General features: G+C 39.5%; 1 protein-coding gene across 1 annotated transcript in view; it reads right to left on the bottom strand.

The window, feature by feature from the left end:
• Positions 1–18,153, bottom strand: part of PRTG (protogenin) — a gene marked incomplete at its 5' end in the record, with an annotated part of 80,499 nt that overhangs the window by 42,051 nt on the left and 20,295 nt on the right. The window contains 6 exons of the mRNA XM_085303660.1: positions 615–862; positions 1,583–1,742; positions 2,389–2,547; positions 3,713–3,850; positions 4,142–4,275; positions 5,293–5,437. Of these exons, the coding sequence (XP_085159786.1) occupies positions 615–862; positions 1,583–1,742; positions 2,389–2,547; positions 3,713–3,850; positions 4,142–4,275; positions 5,293–5,437 (984 nt within the window). The remainder of the gene's footprint in view (positions 1–614; positions 863–1,582; positions 1,743–2,388; positions 2,548–3,712; positions 3,851–4,141; positions 4,276–5,292; positions 5,438–18,153) is intronic.

Below are 18,153 nucleotides of genomic sequence, written 5' to 3'. Positions count from 1 at the left end.
ATGGCTATTTCAGCATATTTTAAAATCTAAGTATATTCTTTTGATTACAGAAATATAGAAATATAGAAAGTGGTAAAAGCAGAGCAGAATTCTCTCATTTAACTAACAGACTAAGAGATGAGGGTTAAATCARTGAGGTATCAATTGTTCTACTTTTAAATATATGAAAAGTCACAAAAATTGAGGAATCTGGACAAAAAGCTGAATCGATGAAAAGTTCAACTCTGAACTGTCAGGACTCTGTGCAGTCTGTCCTCCCCTGCCAAGCACGCACACGGAAGAGAGCAGGCAGATGCTCCTGCTGAGGACAGGGAGGGAAATCCAGGCAGGAACACGGAGGTCCCAGGTTTTAGAGCCCATTCCCCACACCAAAATCTGCTCACTGGAGAGATCACACAAGGGTGCAGTGGAGGAACACTCAGCTCCGCAGACGAGATGACTTGGCAAAAGTATGTTTCCTGGTGGGTTTACTGGATACCACACRGATTTCTAGGTAGGTATGGCCTGATGCAGCTCTGGAAGTTCAAATTTGGCAGACTTTGCAAGGGCATAAAAGTTCTTATCACTTATAAGGAAAAAGTATACAGACACACTTTAAATCAAGCACTGCTTACCTTCTGCTTTCATGTAATGTACAGAGTATGCAATCACTTTGTCTGAATTATACAGCGGCCTCTCCCACGCCAGCAGGATCGCTGAACTTGACATCGTTTCAGCATGGACATTATAGGGTGCACTGGGTCTGTCTTCTGACATAACTACGGTAAGCCTGGCCCTGGACAGAATAGACCCCTGGCTATTCTCAGCCATACACTGATAAATGGCATCATCTTCAGGAATGATCTGGTTAATCACCAATTTACTGAATCCAAAAGGAAGAAAGAGGGGAGGAAAAAAAAGAAAAGGTCAAATCTTGGATTAACTCAGCCCAACATAAGACAGCCACAATTACATTTTTGTCTCTGCTTCACGAGTTTATTCTAAATGACGCATGCTCTACTTATGTATCTGTTCAATTAGAAACGGATGTGTGGTTGTGAAATTTAGCAACCTGAAATGTTCTTCAGAACCTGCCACGTTAGCAATCATGTTTACGCTTGCAAAGCCAGGCAGAGTGAAAACAAACCTATAAATCTACTTCCCGCTAGCAAAAAGCATAACCTTAGTGTTGTCATTTTTTACTGTCTTTCTTTCTACTGTCCGTTTTCTTTCTAACTGTTATGAGCTCCTCACTCTACAAAAGTAGTGAAGTGGAGCCTCATACAACTGGTTAGATTCAGGCTACACTACTGTAAATCTCTAACTGTAATTTCTCAGAAAGTGTCGAAATCACTTCAGCTTCCCCACAGGTAGGGCAAAGATCACAAAAGGTTCTCTAAGGATTTTAGGTATTGACTAATCTGCATTCCTTCAGTCTTGGGGAGGTCCATAATGCTACATTTAATGCCCAACTTTACTTATGATTGCTTGAATTACGTCTCATCTGGCTTCATTTATTTACTGGAATCTCATTCTTGAGTAAAAACTCTTAACTACTGCATACTGCTCAGGCACAGCTCTCATACAGTGCTGATAACCTTACCTGTTGTACATTTTTATTCTACCATTGGAGTGTATTCTCCTTCCATTTTTCAACCATGAAATTTTGGGGGCAGGAATTCCTTCTGCCTGACAGGCGAAACGAGCAGTACCAGCTCGAGGCCTTGTTAAACTTTCTGGCCATTCCACAAACGAAGGGGGAGCTACGGGTAAGTAACAAGCAAAAATCAAGTCCGTGCAAATATAAGGACAGTCAGACTACTAAATAAAGAGTTCTCCACACACAAGCCTCTCTCCTCAGGCCACTTGAAGAACACAGAGTTATATCCGTGCAAAAAGCGTATATGCTTCCATGTGGACAGAGTGGCTTTTAAAAATATGCATTATCTGCGCAGAAAGTAACATTTCTATACATTTTTGTTCATGCAGTTATGAATGCATACAAATGATCATAAATTCCAGCCTACGACACACTGCTCACAAAGCATATGTGTATACTRCATATTTAGATACTTTGCCATAGGATCCCTTTGCTTGTTGAAAAATCTGTCTTCCCAGAGCAAATATTGCACCTGGCTATCTCTGAATGCAAACAAACTGCTAGTTTATAGCTCCCAAACGTTGAGTATTTGACACTTATCATCTAAGTCAACAGACAGAAAGCATCCACATCTCTGTGCTTCATTTCATCTCCTCAACCTCTCTACAGCCCTTGGTGCATTAGGCTTGCGATTTTAATAAACAGACGAGCAAAATTAAAAAGAAATTACAATATCAACCTGGCACAGAACACAGCTTGAGAGAGAAACAAGGTGTTTGAGCACCCTGTGGAATTCAAAGCACRTTCACCTAGCACAGTGAGAGTTGCCATTGCGACCGTGAAGTTTCGTGTGCCTGGAATAGTGGCTCGACAGACGTATACTCCTGCATGCTGCACCTTCACGTCTGAGATCATAAGGTTTCCATTTCCAAGGACACGGGTATTGAAGACATCAATGGATTTGTGATCTATTTGAAAAAGTGGGAGAAGTGTGGTTACGCGGTTGCAAGTTGTWTCTAAATAGCCTCTCTAAATATGGTTGCCTAAATGGCAATGGCATGGATCAGAGTTTAAAAGTCAAAGGTACAAAGGGAAATTATAGACGAGTTTTCAGATGTTTACATTTTGCATTTGCTTTGCTTTCACTCTACTTATCTGACCATTCAAACAGATAGGCCTTATCACTTGATAAGTAGTTGATATCTGAAATTCCCCATGATAGCTAAAAGCCAGTGCCATTTTCCCCRTTACTTAAGACTAAGACTTCAATTTAGACTCAGTTCATCACTACCTATGTCCACATCATCCTTACGAACAGGGATAATTCATCTCCTTCTAGATTATACTGGGATAAAATTAATGCATTTGATTACTATACACTTTCTTCTAACCTCACAGCAAATGCTCTATGGAAGGGTCCTTAGGCGGACTGCTATGATACCTTCTTCTTGCTTCTTCGCCTAGAAGAGTCATAGAATCAACCAAGAAATACACATGTATTTTCCTACTTTCAGAATAAAATGGAGGAAAACATTTGATGTTTTGCTTCTACAGGTACAGACCTGACTTCCACATTTAGGTATATGTCAGGAGAATAAAAATTGAGGCAATTTTCACAGAAGAATGTGATGTGCTGATCAATGTTATCATTCTTACTGCATTTCTCTCTTCTTTCCCCTTCCCCTCAGACTGGTAGGGGTCTGACTATGCCTATCAAAAGACCAAATGGTCCATTAATATAGGGTCTAAATCCCATTCATGTGCTGCTAAGAACAGAGGAAGAAACATTTACAGGATCATTTTGTAGGATGTAACCACTCCAGCCTGCCTTAATTGACCATGGAGTCTACCTCAAGTCGCCATCCCATCGCATCATGTGGACACCATGCTGGGGGCAGCACAGCACTGACAACAGGACACACGCGAATGCTAAGTGCCAGAAACCTCAGGGCTGCYGAACATCAGCATGGCAGGGTGCTACTAAAAGGGTTTCACTTATCCTGCACTAACCTACTAATCACTACCTATTACATGCAGCCTCAGAACAGTAACCTAATTGCTGAAATCCTTTCTTTCCATTTTTACTTCCCTTTCTGCAGGCTGAAGGTTATATGCTACAATTTTAAGACCTACCTAACCGGCTCCATGAGATGATCGGCTTTGGATTCCCTGTGGCAACACACTCTAGTATGACGGTTTGATGAAGAGACACTGTAGTGTTTTGAGGACCAGCTATTATAGYTGGCTTGTGAAAAGGCTTCAAGTCAGATGCTTTGAAAAAAAGTCAAGAAACAAACAAAAGAATTAATTAAACTTGAAATAAAATGAGACAAGTTTTTAAAGAACGCTTAAAATTAAACTTACAACAAAATCTTATTTCTTTAATTCTAAAAACTTATACTGAGCAATATCTTAACAACAGGATCTGAGGAAGCAAAATTACTATTTCCAAAGTGGATGGAAAGCTCACAGAAGAGTTAGAGCTTTTCACTGCATGTAAACATTTTTACTGTATTACAACRACAACTACGATGCCACGGAAATATCTCATACGCTGGGTACCTGGAATAACACTTAGCACTGCCTCAGTACTTTTACGTCTGTTGGCTATCGTTGTAGCAACACATCGATAATTCCCAGCATCCCTCTGTTCAACACCATAGATTTGGAGAACTCCTGTAGGTAGAGCAGTTACCCTGCCACAGAGACAGAAAAGAATTGTAGATGAATATTCAACCAGTGAATAAAATCATGGAAAGGAACACTTGATTTACAAACAGACATTGCTACACTGACCTGGAACAGCAGGCTGCAATCTCTCAAAAGCATTCTCCACACATGACTCACCTCCCTACATTTCCCCCCTCCACGAGAGCACAAGAATTTACTTTTAACCAGTAGATCTTTTTTTATTCTCAGAAGCAACCATCCCAACCTTCTCTAGCCAGTGAACATACTCACATTATTCAAGCTGGCTCATTTTTTGGCTGTGATTTCTGATATACTGGCAAAACTGGTACATGATTCACACCCAAAAAATTGCTTTCCATTTTATGCTTTTCTTTTTACCTTCTGTTGCATGCTAGGTATCTTGGACATATTCAAAAAAGGTTGTGCGTTGAGAAGGAAAGGAGTAGGTTCAATTAATACAGTCTGGACAGGGAGAGAACCTAGCAGGGAGCAGGCTGTACACTTCCAGTTAATTGATTCAAGACAGAAGTCTCTCTCAGTGAATGTCCTTAGTATTAAATGTTTCAATGCCATTTTCTGTACATAGAATTAACAGCCCTCTAAAGAAAAAGGCATTCAGCATCAATTCTTCTACATTGCCCTTGTGAAAGCATGCYACTAGTTCAAACTGTCCCCATAGCCAAAGTCCTATACCTATACATATCCTGTATCTCATAGCACGCCCACCTCCCTGAGAATGATCTGCATGTAAAATTGTCCATTAACAATCCACAGGTCAATCTACTCATTGCATATACAACTGTGTCGGATTCTGGTCTGCACTCACAACATCTAATTAAAATTATACAAAATTCATTAATGACAACTATTATTAGCTATTTGCAGCATTAAGAGTTGACAAACTATACATGTACATCCACTTTTAAATGATGGCATTGCAAGTATAGAGATTATTTTCTCATAGCAGGTTTAAAACGATTACAGAAAATAAATGGCACTCTAAAATGCCCAGGTCTACATACCTGTCCATGACTAAAGGTAAAGCTGTTCGATTTACTTCCCATGTGATGATAGCAGGAGGGTTTGCTGTTATTTTACAGGCAAATCGAGCTACTCCACCTTCTTGGACCTCAGCTGAAAGTGGCTGGACTTCAAATGCAGAAATGGCTAAAAATGAGAGAATAGAGATTTCAAAGGACTAACGTGAAGAAAAACTTCCTGGTTAAATCAAACTTTAGATTATAGACCAACTTGTAAAATCACCTAGAAATATCCCACACATTTCTTTAAATGTAGAAGAGAGAATTAAGTATTTGTCTAATTACCTTGTAGACTTTGTCTAGAGCATAATTCCATTGGTTGAAGTAAAGGTGWTTTTAAAATAATTTTGCTTTAGCTTAATTTGGTTTAAAATGTTTCAAGCAAAATTAAAATGACTTGCTCAAATAGAATTAAGAATACAAATTGACTAGCGGGTAGCTAGAAAGCATACCAATTATTACTCACTCAAATTCATGTCAATACATCTGTTTTGGGGCTGGGTCCCGCTACTCTTGATAAACTGGACCGAAATGGAAAATTTGCAAAACGACATTTGGTTCCTGACAGTCATATTAGTCTTTTAATAATGCTCAGTTCAGGAAAAGTATTTACGGAGTTGTACAACTTTATCTTTGATGGAAGAAGAAGAAGAAAAGAAAAAACCCAAAACATAAAACCAAAAGACCCCAAAATATTTATTTTAAACACGTAAGAACATTTTCCCCAAACAGCCGCAGCAGAGAGGACGATGCCTGACACACAGAGCTTCCCAAAATGATTTCACACATTTACAGCTTCAGGAATTAACACAACTGAACCAACTGAAGCAGCAGATCAATAAATACTTCCCAACCAACCAACACTTAAGAAATGGATCAGCAGTTGGATTTTTTTGCTCGGGAAATAAAAGCCAAAGGGAAAGGAATAGAGAAGTCTCTAATTAATTACTTTAGTTACTCCTACTCATAACAAAATTAGTCGAAGAGCAACTCTTCAGAGACAACCCATTCCGGGTGACCTGTGACATGAGTATGTCCACACATTCCCCCCTCCCTCTCCTGGCTGCAACTGGACAGGGAACAGTCTGATGTACATCTGATTTTTGTCTCATTTTACTGTCCGATTTGTGCTCAAAAGCAGATTTCAAACAAATTATCACTTTCATAAAATTATGCAAAAACACAATGTCACAGATCAATGTTAGTAAGTTACCTGTCTCTCAACATGCAAACTTCATGTTGAAGGAATTCCTCTATTTTACCTGTTTCTCAATCCAAACGGTTTGGCATGCTGTCTACTGCAAGATGCTCCCAATAATGTCCTTCTATGTAAGGCATACATAGAGCACCATCGTACACTGTGCTCTTCCCCTCACTGTAATACCCCTGCATAGCATCAATAAATTAATTCTGGAGCAAAAAGTAGATCTCCTGGTTGCTTTCCTCTCTATATACTAATGTACATCCTAACATGAACCTAAGTATGCAAGTATAAAGATTCCTATTAGTAGTACAGCTATTCCACTTCCCAGGTCAGATTTTTTTTTTTTTTTTTTGGCACTGTATTGCATCGCATTGCATCAATTGAGTTGCATGAGCTCTACAAAAACACACGTTCCCAACCATCCCAGCAGAGTTACTGTGCTGCAGCTTCACGCGTAGACGGTCACCTTGTTAAGCACTRTCTTTGGGAGACCTGCCCTGTCCAGCCAAGTCGCCGGATGCCGCCCAGTGCGAATACGGTGGTCCCTGCACACCAGGTCTGGGGGCTCGGGCGGCAGCAGGTGACTCCCGGGATCCCAAAGGAGCCACCGCGGCTGCCAAAGGCCACGCTCGGCACGCGGCTCCGCGGCCCTGGCGCACCTTGCGGCCCGCTGCAACGCAGGGCTAGATACCCTCCGGGCAAAATTTCACCCAGCAGCCTCAGTCCTACTTCTCGGTATTTCATTCACAGCGTGTGCAGTGCCAGTCTCACGTACCTTGTTGCTACATCCAAATTAAGCATATCTTCAGAAAATAAACAAACAAAACACATAAATAAAAAGACAAAGCACCACCACCACACCACGCTACACCACACCAACATAAAAATGTAGCAACAGGGGTCTTGCATTTCAAGCCCRTTGCAGGGGGAAATACAGGAACACAGTTCAAGTTTTCTCCCCCAAAACTCAAGTTTTCTTTTGGCTTCTAAAATGATCATCAGAAGGCAGAGATACTGCATAGTTCTTGTCTGCATCTGCACAAACCGAGCGCAGGGCAGACAGGGCAGGAGTCCCGGGATGTCTCAGGAGTGTGACACAGAACGCAAGAAACCTAATATTCAGTATTCAGGAAAATATAAATAAATATTCCCATGCATCCCATACATTAGACTGAAGACTAAAAGACAGAGGTGAGACTCTCAAGAACCACAAAAGAAACTCAAGAAGATTTGTAATTAACAGAAAACAATATGTCAACATGAGTGTAAACTAGAGCAGATTCAGGTACACTATTTAGAAAATCCAATGAAAGTTACTAATTGAAACTAATTTTTAAAAAAACATTTGTATGCCTGAGCAGGAACAAGATATTTCCTCAGAAATTTAATCTTCAAGAGAGCAGAAGTCAGAATTATAGAGAACTGCACAAAATCATTAATGCCACTAAGTGTGGTTTTAGAAATTGGAAAAAAAAAACAAACTTGTTTATCTCCCAATCCATCTCAATTTATATACCGTTAATCAGTTTAGCTGAATATTTGTTCCTTCTGTAGCTTGTTTCTTTACGCGAATCTCTGGTTTCTTCTTAATTCTGACTTTATTTGTGCCAGTAAAATCTGTTTTTACAAGTCTATTGCTGCCTTGTGAAACCTGACCTCTTTGTAACAGGCTTGTTTTCATGGCAAGCACCGATACCAACTCAGAACCCCCAAAACAAGTCATTAAAGCAGTGCTGTTAAGAGGCCAGAGCTCTATAAAATGGATAAGAAACAAAGTCCCAAGAGATGTGCGTTGTTCCCGAAAACAACCCTGCAAAATGCAATAAATGTAAGTGCCTTTTTATTTGAGCTTTCCCCCTCTTCTTTAGTCTATTTAATCATTTTGTTCTCAGATTTACAGCCAAAAGAAAACAATTAATGTTACTCCAAAATGTTGATGCTCCCACCATTTTTAACTTGTAAAATACAGAATGTTGCTATGAAATCACAGTTATGAACTGTATTCACTTTTACAAATTCCTATAATTCATGAGATAAGATCACACGCCTGTTTAGTTACTTCTGAGTATGAATATCTGTGAAGGCACAAGACATGYGCACATCGATGCTGGCGTGTGATCTGTACGCCAAGAGTCAGCGGTGGCAGGAGCTCCGTCACTCACCATTGCGGCAGATGTCCTCAGGCTCAGAAAATAGACGATCACTTGTTGTCACACACTGATTAAATATTAGAGAAACTACCACAACATACACTGATTGAAAACTATGCTGCACAAATGCAAGAAAATTTGGTGCATCTATACAGGTTTGCATAAATTTCAGATTAAATAACTAGAGAGTGAAACACTGAAGGAGTTCATCCCTCAAGCTTGTTTGTTTGTTTAAATACAGCAGTTCTTTACTCTTTCCCCTCCCCTCAGTTTCCTTCCCTCTTGAAATGAAGTCCTGAAGCTCTTCCAAACCCAAGTCCAGGTGACCGGGGCTACTACCTTACCTGCTGCACTTCCTCCTCGCACACCAAAACCACAGGGTGGGTCGTGTCCGTCCTGTGCACTCTGTGTCATTCAGTGGTTTGTTGAATGAGCTCTTCCTTACAGGGCAAAAGAAATTCAACGGCCTACATATTTATTACCATTAAATCCTGCTAGTTTTATCATGCAGGCCAGCTGACACCAGGCAAGCTTGGTCCACAATTACATAATAAAGAAATCAGAAGAACAGAAGATAAAATCACTGAACTGGAATTATTCCCTGACCTGAAATAGCAGCACAGAATTAGTTTTCATCTAAGCAGACTAGCAAGTATTGTGAAACTCTCCACCACAGGGTACCGACCACTTCAGTATTTCTCAAGAGATAATGGCTACTCAGAGAGAGGAACTACCCAGGTGGAAAGAATAGAAGTGCATAATGCCATTTGGAGAACTCCTGTATTAATGCTGTAAGAATTACACAACAACCCCAACCCTTCAAATGAAACCAAGGCTTCTTTTTATTTCTCAGGTGAAGAGGTTTCACTTGAGAAAATAAGCTCGTACATCAATGAAAAGCTACGGCCACTTCTATGCAATGAATTTCAGTACAGAATGTGATAAATTTAATGTCATATTTTCTCTTTTTGATCTAGTTTTCATGACAGTAGCTCTCAAACAGCATTTAAATATACAAAAAATTCCTTAGACTGTTTAGCACTGAAGCCAACTCATAGGGACTTTGAGTTCAGCRAGATGCCCAGCAGCTGTAGGAGGACACGTGTTTTTACAGCATTGAGGCTTAATGAGAGGACATGCCTGCTGGCTGCATGGAAGCAAATTTCCAAATGTGCTGCTCGACTGGYACGCTCTCGGCTGGATCCGGACCTAGAGCGACCCTCACAGAAGCACTGCCAGCTCCCGACCGCACGCGTCCGGCCGCTCTTCCCGCTTCCGTGCCAGCAGCCAGGGTGTGCTGAGCTGGAGCTGGTGCCAAGCCATCCAACGGGTGGATCTTTATTGAATTACCCAGGAGATGCTGATGAAAATTAAATAAACAGAGTTATCTAGGAGCTCAGGTTCTGCTAAGTRCTTACAGTTCAGAGGTGAATTTCTCACAAATGGTGCAACGTGGATTAGGTTACTCATAACCACAGGTGAAAAGGGATGGTCATGGAGGGGYTCTGTATGCGCTACGCATAGGCAAGGCGATTGCTTTCCTCCACCCCTAAATGAAATGTAATTAAGTGTTGGGAGCTACAATTACTATTTTAAAAGAGACAGATAAAGACCAATTCAAATGTGAAGCATAAAAAAAATCAGAGATTTCCASAGAAAGCAGAACCTGACCCACAAGGACAGATTAGAAGTGGTGTTGGGACCTGATCAGCTTAGAGAAGGAAAACTGGAGAGAGAAATGACTGCCTTACAAATATACAAGAGAGACATTAGAGAGGACAAGGAGGAAAGAGTCTCATTAATCAGTGAGAACAGAAAAGCAGCAATGGGCTTTAGCTGTAGCTGGTGACGGTCGGTGAGGCTGCTGGAAGGGGACTACCAGCCAGCAGCAATGTCATGCTGAGGAACAGGCAAGCAAGGAGGCAACAGACTTGCTAGGAAAAGGGGGGCTGGGGGTGTCATCTACCTACCCCAAGCAGTAACACCAGCCCTGCCACGAGCTTGCAGCAAATGCCACTGTAGAGACACTTTCCCAAGGGGAATCGTTCTGTCTTTCAGAAACCTCCAGAATCCTTCGGGACTTTTTTCCCCAAGAAAAAAGACAATTTGAATGAAGAGCCTTGAATAAATGATTTTCCATTTCCAGCCCTTGCCCCCCCACACCCTTTCTCTTTCACTCTTTGCTCTTCAGAGTTTTATCAGCATATTGCCTTTTACATCAGTAGGCCCTAAAATCTGCAGAGATAAGATAATGAAGTTAGCACATAAACAAAAAGGATATCTAAGAAAGAGACAGTACCAGAAGCCTCCTTCTCTGGGACAAAAGCGTCAGCAAATCATATCCTAAGGCATAAAAGACAATTAAGGTGTGTCGTGCTCTCAAAATAACCTAGAACTGCTGCTGTTGGACAGCTGTTCGTTTGCTCTTGTTATGCAACAGCTCATGCATTTGAGTAGTGTTAGCAGTGTCCTTACACATCTACCTTCTCTTCAACCCAAGTGAATCAATAAAGTTATTGAAGAGAAAAAAGTGACAAGATGATCAACAGCCCTGGAAGGGAGCCTCTCTGATGCATCAACCTCTGCTCAATTACACTGGAAAGAGGAAGGTATCTTTGCTGATATATAAATACAAAATATCAACCTACTTATTAAATACAAAATATCAACCTACTTACTAAATACAAAATATCATCCTACTTATTTAAAATGTAGCTGTATTCAAGATCTGAAGAAGAGCTGAATTTGTATGTTTTACAGCAATACAAACTTACATCATTCAGTCAAAAAAAAAAACAAAACTTTAATCAGTATGGCCAGCAGTCTACAAAAGAGTGCTGCTTTGCAGAGAGACATCTGTGCAAAGAGAACAGTACTGAGTGCAAGAGGAGGAGGAAAACTCCCAAACCTTTCAAAGTAAAATACTATTTGCTCCTTTTTAATTACAAAGCAGATTATAATATGTCATGTTGCAATATAAAATTAATGGTCTTATTAAGAAACAAAAACATTTTTTTTCAACATTTGCATACAAATATCAGAGTCATACGCTAAATCACCAGCAGCTTTCCAGGATGCTGGTAAAAGACAGATCTTGAAGCATTTGAAATGCCATGTTTTCAGTAAGCAGCTATGGAAGTAGCTTATACATCAGCTGACTCGGACAACGTTCACAGTCTATGCACTCCTAAGAGGAGCTGTACTCTGCTCAGGGCTGGGGACTTACTACTCCCAGCACAGTAAGACACATGGCTACAGGCCTGATTTCAGTTATAACTTACATTCTGGACATGAGACATACAGACCCCTCCTTATACAGGCTCCAAAGTACAAAAAATTTCTCAAGATATTCTGGACATCTTCAGTTGCCACTAAAACTAATACAAAATAGTTGATGTTCATGTTCATAGAAAGTACGAACACGAGACGTACCCAAGTTCCAGCAGGGACTACTTCAGGGTTCTTGACCTAATTTGTCCTTACCAATTCCCTTTGCCATGATGCCTCAAAAAACCCAGTTACTGTTAGGCTGCTGGACCAAGACCAAACATGCTGACCAGCATCATTTCCTCATAGCCTCCTCCTGTTTGAATCTCTTTATTTCTTTGTACTTAAATTGTGAATTTCTTGGTACAGGGACTGCTTTTTTTTTTTGTTCCTGCACTTGCTCAATTACAAGCTCTTTAATTCACAATATGTGCTCTCATCTGTGTTAACCTGGGGCCTTATCTCAATTTGCCACAGTCTGAAATCCATTAACAAGRAAGCTGAATTCACTTTCTTGCTTTTATTTATCCTTCTCTAACTCCAACGGTTAGACTCCGCTGTATCTTGCTTCTTTCTGAAACATGTCAGGATAGGGATATCTTAATTTGGGACCAAAATATTTCAACCCTCAAGTCCTCTTGACCACAAGAGGCATCAGAAAGCTTTCTTTTTGAACTACGGACCTTTGGCAGCTCAGCTCTGGAAAGCAAACATCTTTAAAGACTTTCTCCTCCTTCACTCWCATTCATTGTCTGTAGAGACAGATACTTTCCTTCTCTTAATGGCTATTACTTAAGATGCACAACTGAGAGATGGCAAATTCCTTCTATAAAAGGAGGTGATATCATCCAGAACACATTTAGCTCTATCTTGTAGGCACAGAGGAAATGTGCCAGTTTGTTCTGACTGCTAAAAACAGTAAACAGAAAAAGATTTTAATTCCAACAGCATACTGGTAATGACATTCTTCTTGTAAATTGCCAGAGATTTAACTGCAAGTATGGCTTTTTCCCCTGAAGTCAGTAATTATTTTTAACTTCTGCCAGAATAGTCTGAAATGTAAGCTTAACCAAAATACCCTTTTTCTATATCCTTGCAATTTTGATGAAATATTCTGAAAGTACATAGTTTTGTATTAGTATTGCTTAAAGCTCCTGTAGTTAAATATACTCAGTTTCTATTAATAATCAAAAACGTATGCAATGCTGACCAGCTGAAAATTCTTTAAAAAAGGAAAAAAGTTAGTTTAACAAAAACTATTTTTTAAAGTCAATTGAATAAAAAGGAAAGAAAAAGTCACAGAATAAAAAGCAAGCATTAACAAAACATATATTTTAAACAAACAAACAAACAAAAAGCCATTAACTGTCAGTGACGTTCCTGAGATTGSAGCTGGAAGAAAGCTCATGAAAGCAGTCAGAATTTACTGCTCCATGAATTTAGTTGCCCTTCCCAAACTGAGGCACTTTAACCGACTATGCATCAACTTATGTCATAACTGAAGTGGTCAAACGCAGACCAGAAGTGTTTTTCTGACTACAACAGCCCAAGTCTGGTAGTGAGGTTGGTATCTTGGCGAGAAGACAGAAGGAGCTTAAATCACACAGGCTGCTGACGTGATGGCAGATCTCTACATCCAAGATGTAAAGAACTCATGGTGAAAATTCTGGATAACAACACGTAACTTTTTACAGTAGAAATTTAAAACCAACTACATTTTTTTTCCCTCTACTATAATTTTTCTCTCTATTAATCCCTGGCCATAGATACTTTCATATATTGATATATTAATGACCTGAGTTAACCTAACGCTACTTCAGAAAGCAGCTGATAGCAATAAAACAGCCAACCAATCCTCCTCTCCTTCTTCCCTAAACCTAACAGCTTGGAGAGGACTACAGGGTCCATAAACTCATCCAGTGTCTCTCCTCCTGTCAATTAAAAAACAGAAACATATTCATAAATATGTAACATATAGGGCAAGCCCATTTAGGACTGCCAAGAAGTTTGTTCTTCTCACTTGCACCCTTAGAAACACTTCTGGAGAATGAAAGGAGGAAATAAGAATGCAGAGCCCTGTCGCACCTCCTGGCACCCACCGCACATGTTACAATACCTATATATATATATATATATATCCTATGACCAGCTAGAACCCAACCACACTTCCAATCCCAAAAAGGCAGCATGGACCTCTTACTCCAAACAGACTTTTCCAGATCATTTCCCTCCCAAAGATAATGCATGTCACAAAGGATTACTGAACCAGTTTATCACATTTTTAAAATCCATACAGAGATATAACTGGGACAGTCAGAGAAGCCACAGCCTTTAGGCCATCCCAGTTTACTTCATTGATACTTTGGCAATAGCTTTGCTGGAATAGCACCTTATACCCTCTAATCCCAAATTAAACCAAATCCTTTTAATGTGCAATGAGATTGCTGCTATTAATCCTTGTTTTTTAATGAGGCACTAACACTGCACTGCTAGACACGACTTTAAATCAGTATTCTTCGCCCTGAACAGCTGGGAAACATAGCGATGCTTGGTCCCCCTTTGGTCCCTTTTGCCTTTCTGCTTAGTTTTCCAGCTTCGCATTTTYGCTTTCATTTCTGCCTCTCCTTTATCCTATCAAGGTAGTTAAGACCTTAGTTCTGAGGAAGACAGGATACAGAGCTAACACCAGGTGACAGAAACATGCTAGTTTGCCATTAGTGGATATAGCATTTAATTTCCTAGTAAGAAAAACAAAATAACTTTACCTGGAAAATCTAGAGGTTGCGCATCAAAAATGAGGGCAGGGGAGGCAGAAGGACTTGATTTAGATATCACACAAAAGAAAGAAAAGAAAGTGATTATTTTAAAGAATAAAAAAAAACAGGAAGAAATGAGAGAAAGGAGAGAGAGAGTGCATGTGCGTGAGWAAATGAATCAAACAGTATTGTTGCATAAATAAAAGGATTCCTCAAACCAGTATCCTGTCAGTTCAAAAGTCCTTATAACCAGGTGTATGGGKTTTTTTGTCACTTTTATTGCCACAAAACAAGGCTTAGTTTGCACCTAAATTAGTATTTCTATATTTCACTACTTTTCAGATTCTCCATTAATACCTCTCTCCAGAAACTTCTGAACATACAGGTTAATAATCATAGCCCTTACTGAAGGGACAAAGAGTGTGCTTGTTTTAAATACACTGTAGAAGTAAGAACTACCATGCTGTGAGGAAGAAAATTATTGGGGGGTGGGGTGGGGGACAAACAACAACAACAACAACAACAAACTAACTGTGCGTTTAGCCTTAAATCTTTACTGCCAGTATCTCAGGATGTTTTCCTCAAGAATAGCTTTGAAAAAATGCCTCTATAATCACTTCAGGTAGTGAAGTGATTTTCTTTTTCTTTCTTTCTTTTTTTTTTTTAAAAAAAGAAATTCTTATACTTTGACTTATTGAACTAAGTCTGAGGAGGAAAAATCTTTCTCTTGCTCACTAAGCAAGTTTAAATTCATCACCACTTTTTCGGGAAAAAGACTAGATTGAGACAAAAGTGGAATTCACCAAAACAAAAAAGCAGTCACGAAAGTCCAGAGAGCATTCCCTCCTCTGCAGTGACGTTCTCTCTACAGCGTTCAGCAACRCACCAAAGAAAAACTCTGCAGCCTGCTATGTAAACTGGGAATATCAGCAAGCGGAATAACATTTAGCCTACTACACTCTATTTGTGAAAGAGATTACAGTGTGTGTTTTCACAGATATCTCCCAAGGTAAACATATTTCCAGGATAAAGCTAACAAAACAATTTTCCTAAAATGAGAATAAAAGATTAAGAAATGTCTACTAATATCAAGAAATTCTTGGATTGTGATACTATGAACACCTTAGCAGCAGCTTTGAAGGAAACAATTCACGATCACATTGGAAAGGAAGTCCAGGCTCAAGTAATTACCTTAGTGTATTACAATTAATTAATAGGGAGGTTAATTGAGACTAAGGCTGCTGCATTGATTTGGCTCTATTAATAACTTATATGGGGCACTTTCAAATTCTGTTTATCCCAAGGATTTTTTTTTTTTAGCCATTTACCTTTTCAACCTCCTAGCAGGTATTGTATTAATATTTTAAAGAAGAGGATATCAGAATTAGAGCTTGTACAGAATCCAATCATATTTGACATTGATCATCATTATTCTGATGCTCTGGAAAAGCCTGTAGAATGGGAAAAGCCAGAGCTGCATTTCTGGAGCCGTTAGCTTAGCATTACAACTTTGGCTCCTCCTCCGACCATACTTTTCCTAAGGTATAGGATAGATTTCATCAAAACCTGGTGACAAATCTGGTAGCTACTGAAGTAGCTTATTAGTGTCCATGAAAGTTATGTTCACAGATCAAGGCAGAATAACAGCCAGGCATTTAAGAAAAATATATTTTTCTTCCTGGTTTGTTGACACCCATAGGGAATCTTACTTTGATTTCAACAGGCTTCRCGTCAAGGCCTTATCTTAAAAGTAACAGACCCGTTATTGAGGAAGTATCGTACTACCAATCTGCTCTGTGGATGACACGCACATGATGCCAGAACTCCGGCATATATTGCTTCATTGGAATCAGAAGGAAGGAAGAAGGAAGACTGCAAAGGGAAAGTGGTTATTTTCTTTTGTTTTATAACTGTTACAAAGATTTTTTTTTTTTTTGAGTGTGAATTTTGCGAATTCTTCAACTGAGAACACAAACCTAAAACAGAAAATTTTTGAAAAGCTCTAAGTATTGAAAATAAGTAGCAAGACTGGAAGCCTCATTTCTACAGCATGAGAATCATGTAAGCATACCTAATGAGCCAGGGCTGACAGTGAGGTTTGACATTCCCTATAGAAAAAACTGATCCTTCACACAATGTGCTCCTCACATACTGCATTTCGAGGAACACAGTGTTTGTACTGATATCACCACTCAGGATATACTCAGTACTCGGGCAGAATCCAACAGCACTGGCAGCTCGGAAGCAAGCAGAAAATCTTCCAGAGGCCCTTTCAAAAACCGCATTTTGAGTTTTGGAAGTACCAAAATCTGCTCTGTATATAGGCGTAATTAGAGACAGCTTTCACCGATAAATACCGAGGGGACTCCAGATGAGATAATGAGTGAGGATTTGGGCCATCTGCCCTTTCTGCTGTCCTCAATTCATCACCTCTGCCCCAGCCAAACCTTTGCTGGGGCCCCGATCGCTAAGCCAAAGGGTGAGCTCCTTTGCAGAGCTTACTGCAGCTTTGCCTCCAACAAATTGCAGTCAGTTACATCTGGGAAACAGTCTGCTCTGCCAAAGCTTACGGTCACCTTGTTGCAAAAGCATTTACATCTAGCCCACGTAAACTTAGTTCAGCCACATATTGAAACTAAACAAGAAGATGGACATGCAATAGAGAAAGGAATGGGAGAAGAAAGAAACAACCTAAACCAAGGTTACCAATACATTTCATATTTGCTTCTTATATTTTAACCAATTGACATCCCTGTTTGCATGACTGAACAGCACCAAGAAACTTAAATAGCACAAAAATATCAGAACATCCAATAAAAGTATTTTTTTTAATGAACAGGCTGTAATAAATAAATGGCATTATCTATTAACAACATCTCCAGAAATAATCTTGTGCCTTTGCAGCAGCTATAGTAAAAAAGGAAAAACTCATGAAACAAACATTAGCAAAATAATGTATTAAACTAAAGGGTGATGAACAAAATACCAGAATCCCATGCCCCAAGAATGTGTTATTTTCTATCAGTTAATGCCGGTCTAAATGCAGGTACACATATTCAGTAAACGAATGTATAACAAAAAGGCAAACTAAAGCCATGAAAATGATATTTGCYTCTGACTTTCAAACAACTGGTAGAAAAACAAGGAAAGATAGTYTCTCCTTAAACACTGAAGTCTCTTCACATACCACTCCACAGGATCAATACTTCCAAGCTCTGTGTGTATACTTCTTAATTTATTTTTTAATCTTGGCTAATATTTTTACCTTGTACTAAGCCAATCATATTTTAGTTTCTCCTCTCCCCTATTCTGAGCAACTTGCTAACCAATATTTAAGAAGTATAATTTTATATAGTGATTTCAGAACAAATATGCAGACCACTAGAARTTAATCTCCATTTTCTTATAGGGAGYGGGGAGGAAAGAAATCATTAACTTCATATTGAATATGGTTTTGCAAAACAGT

The sequence above is a fragment of the Rhea americana genome, unplaced genomic scaffold, assembly GCF_003343005.1.
Source record: "Rhea americana isolate MKP2758 unplaced genomic scaffold, rheAme1 scaffold_2, whole genome shotgun sequence".
Taxonomy (NCBI): domain Eukaryota; kingdom Metazoa; phylum Chordata; class Aves; order Rheiformes; family Rheidae; genus Rhea; species Rhea americana.
The sequence above is the reverse complement of the archived record's forward strand: the minus strand, read 5'-3'. Positions and strand labels throughout refer to the sequence as shown.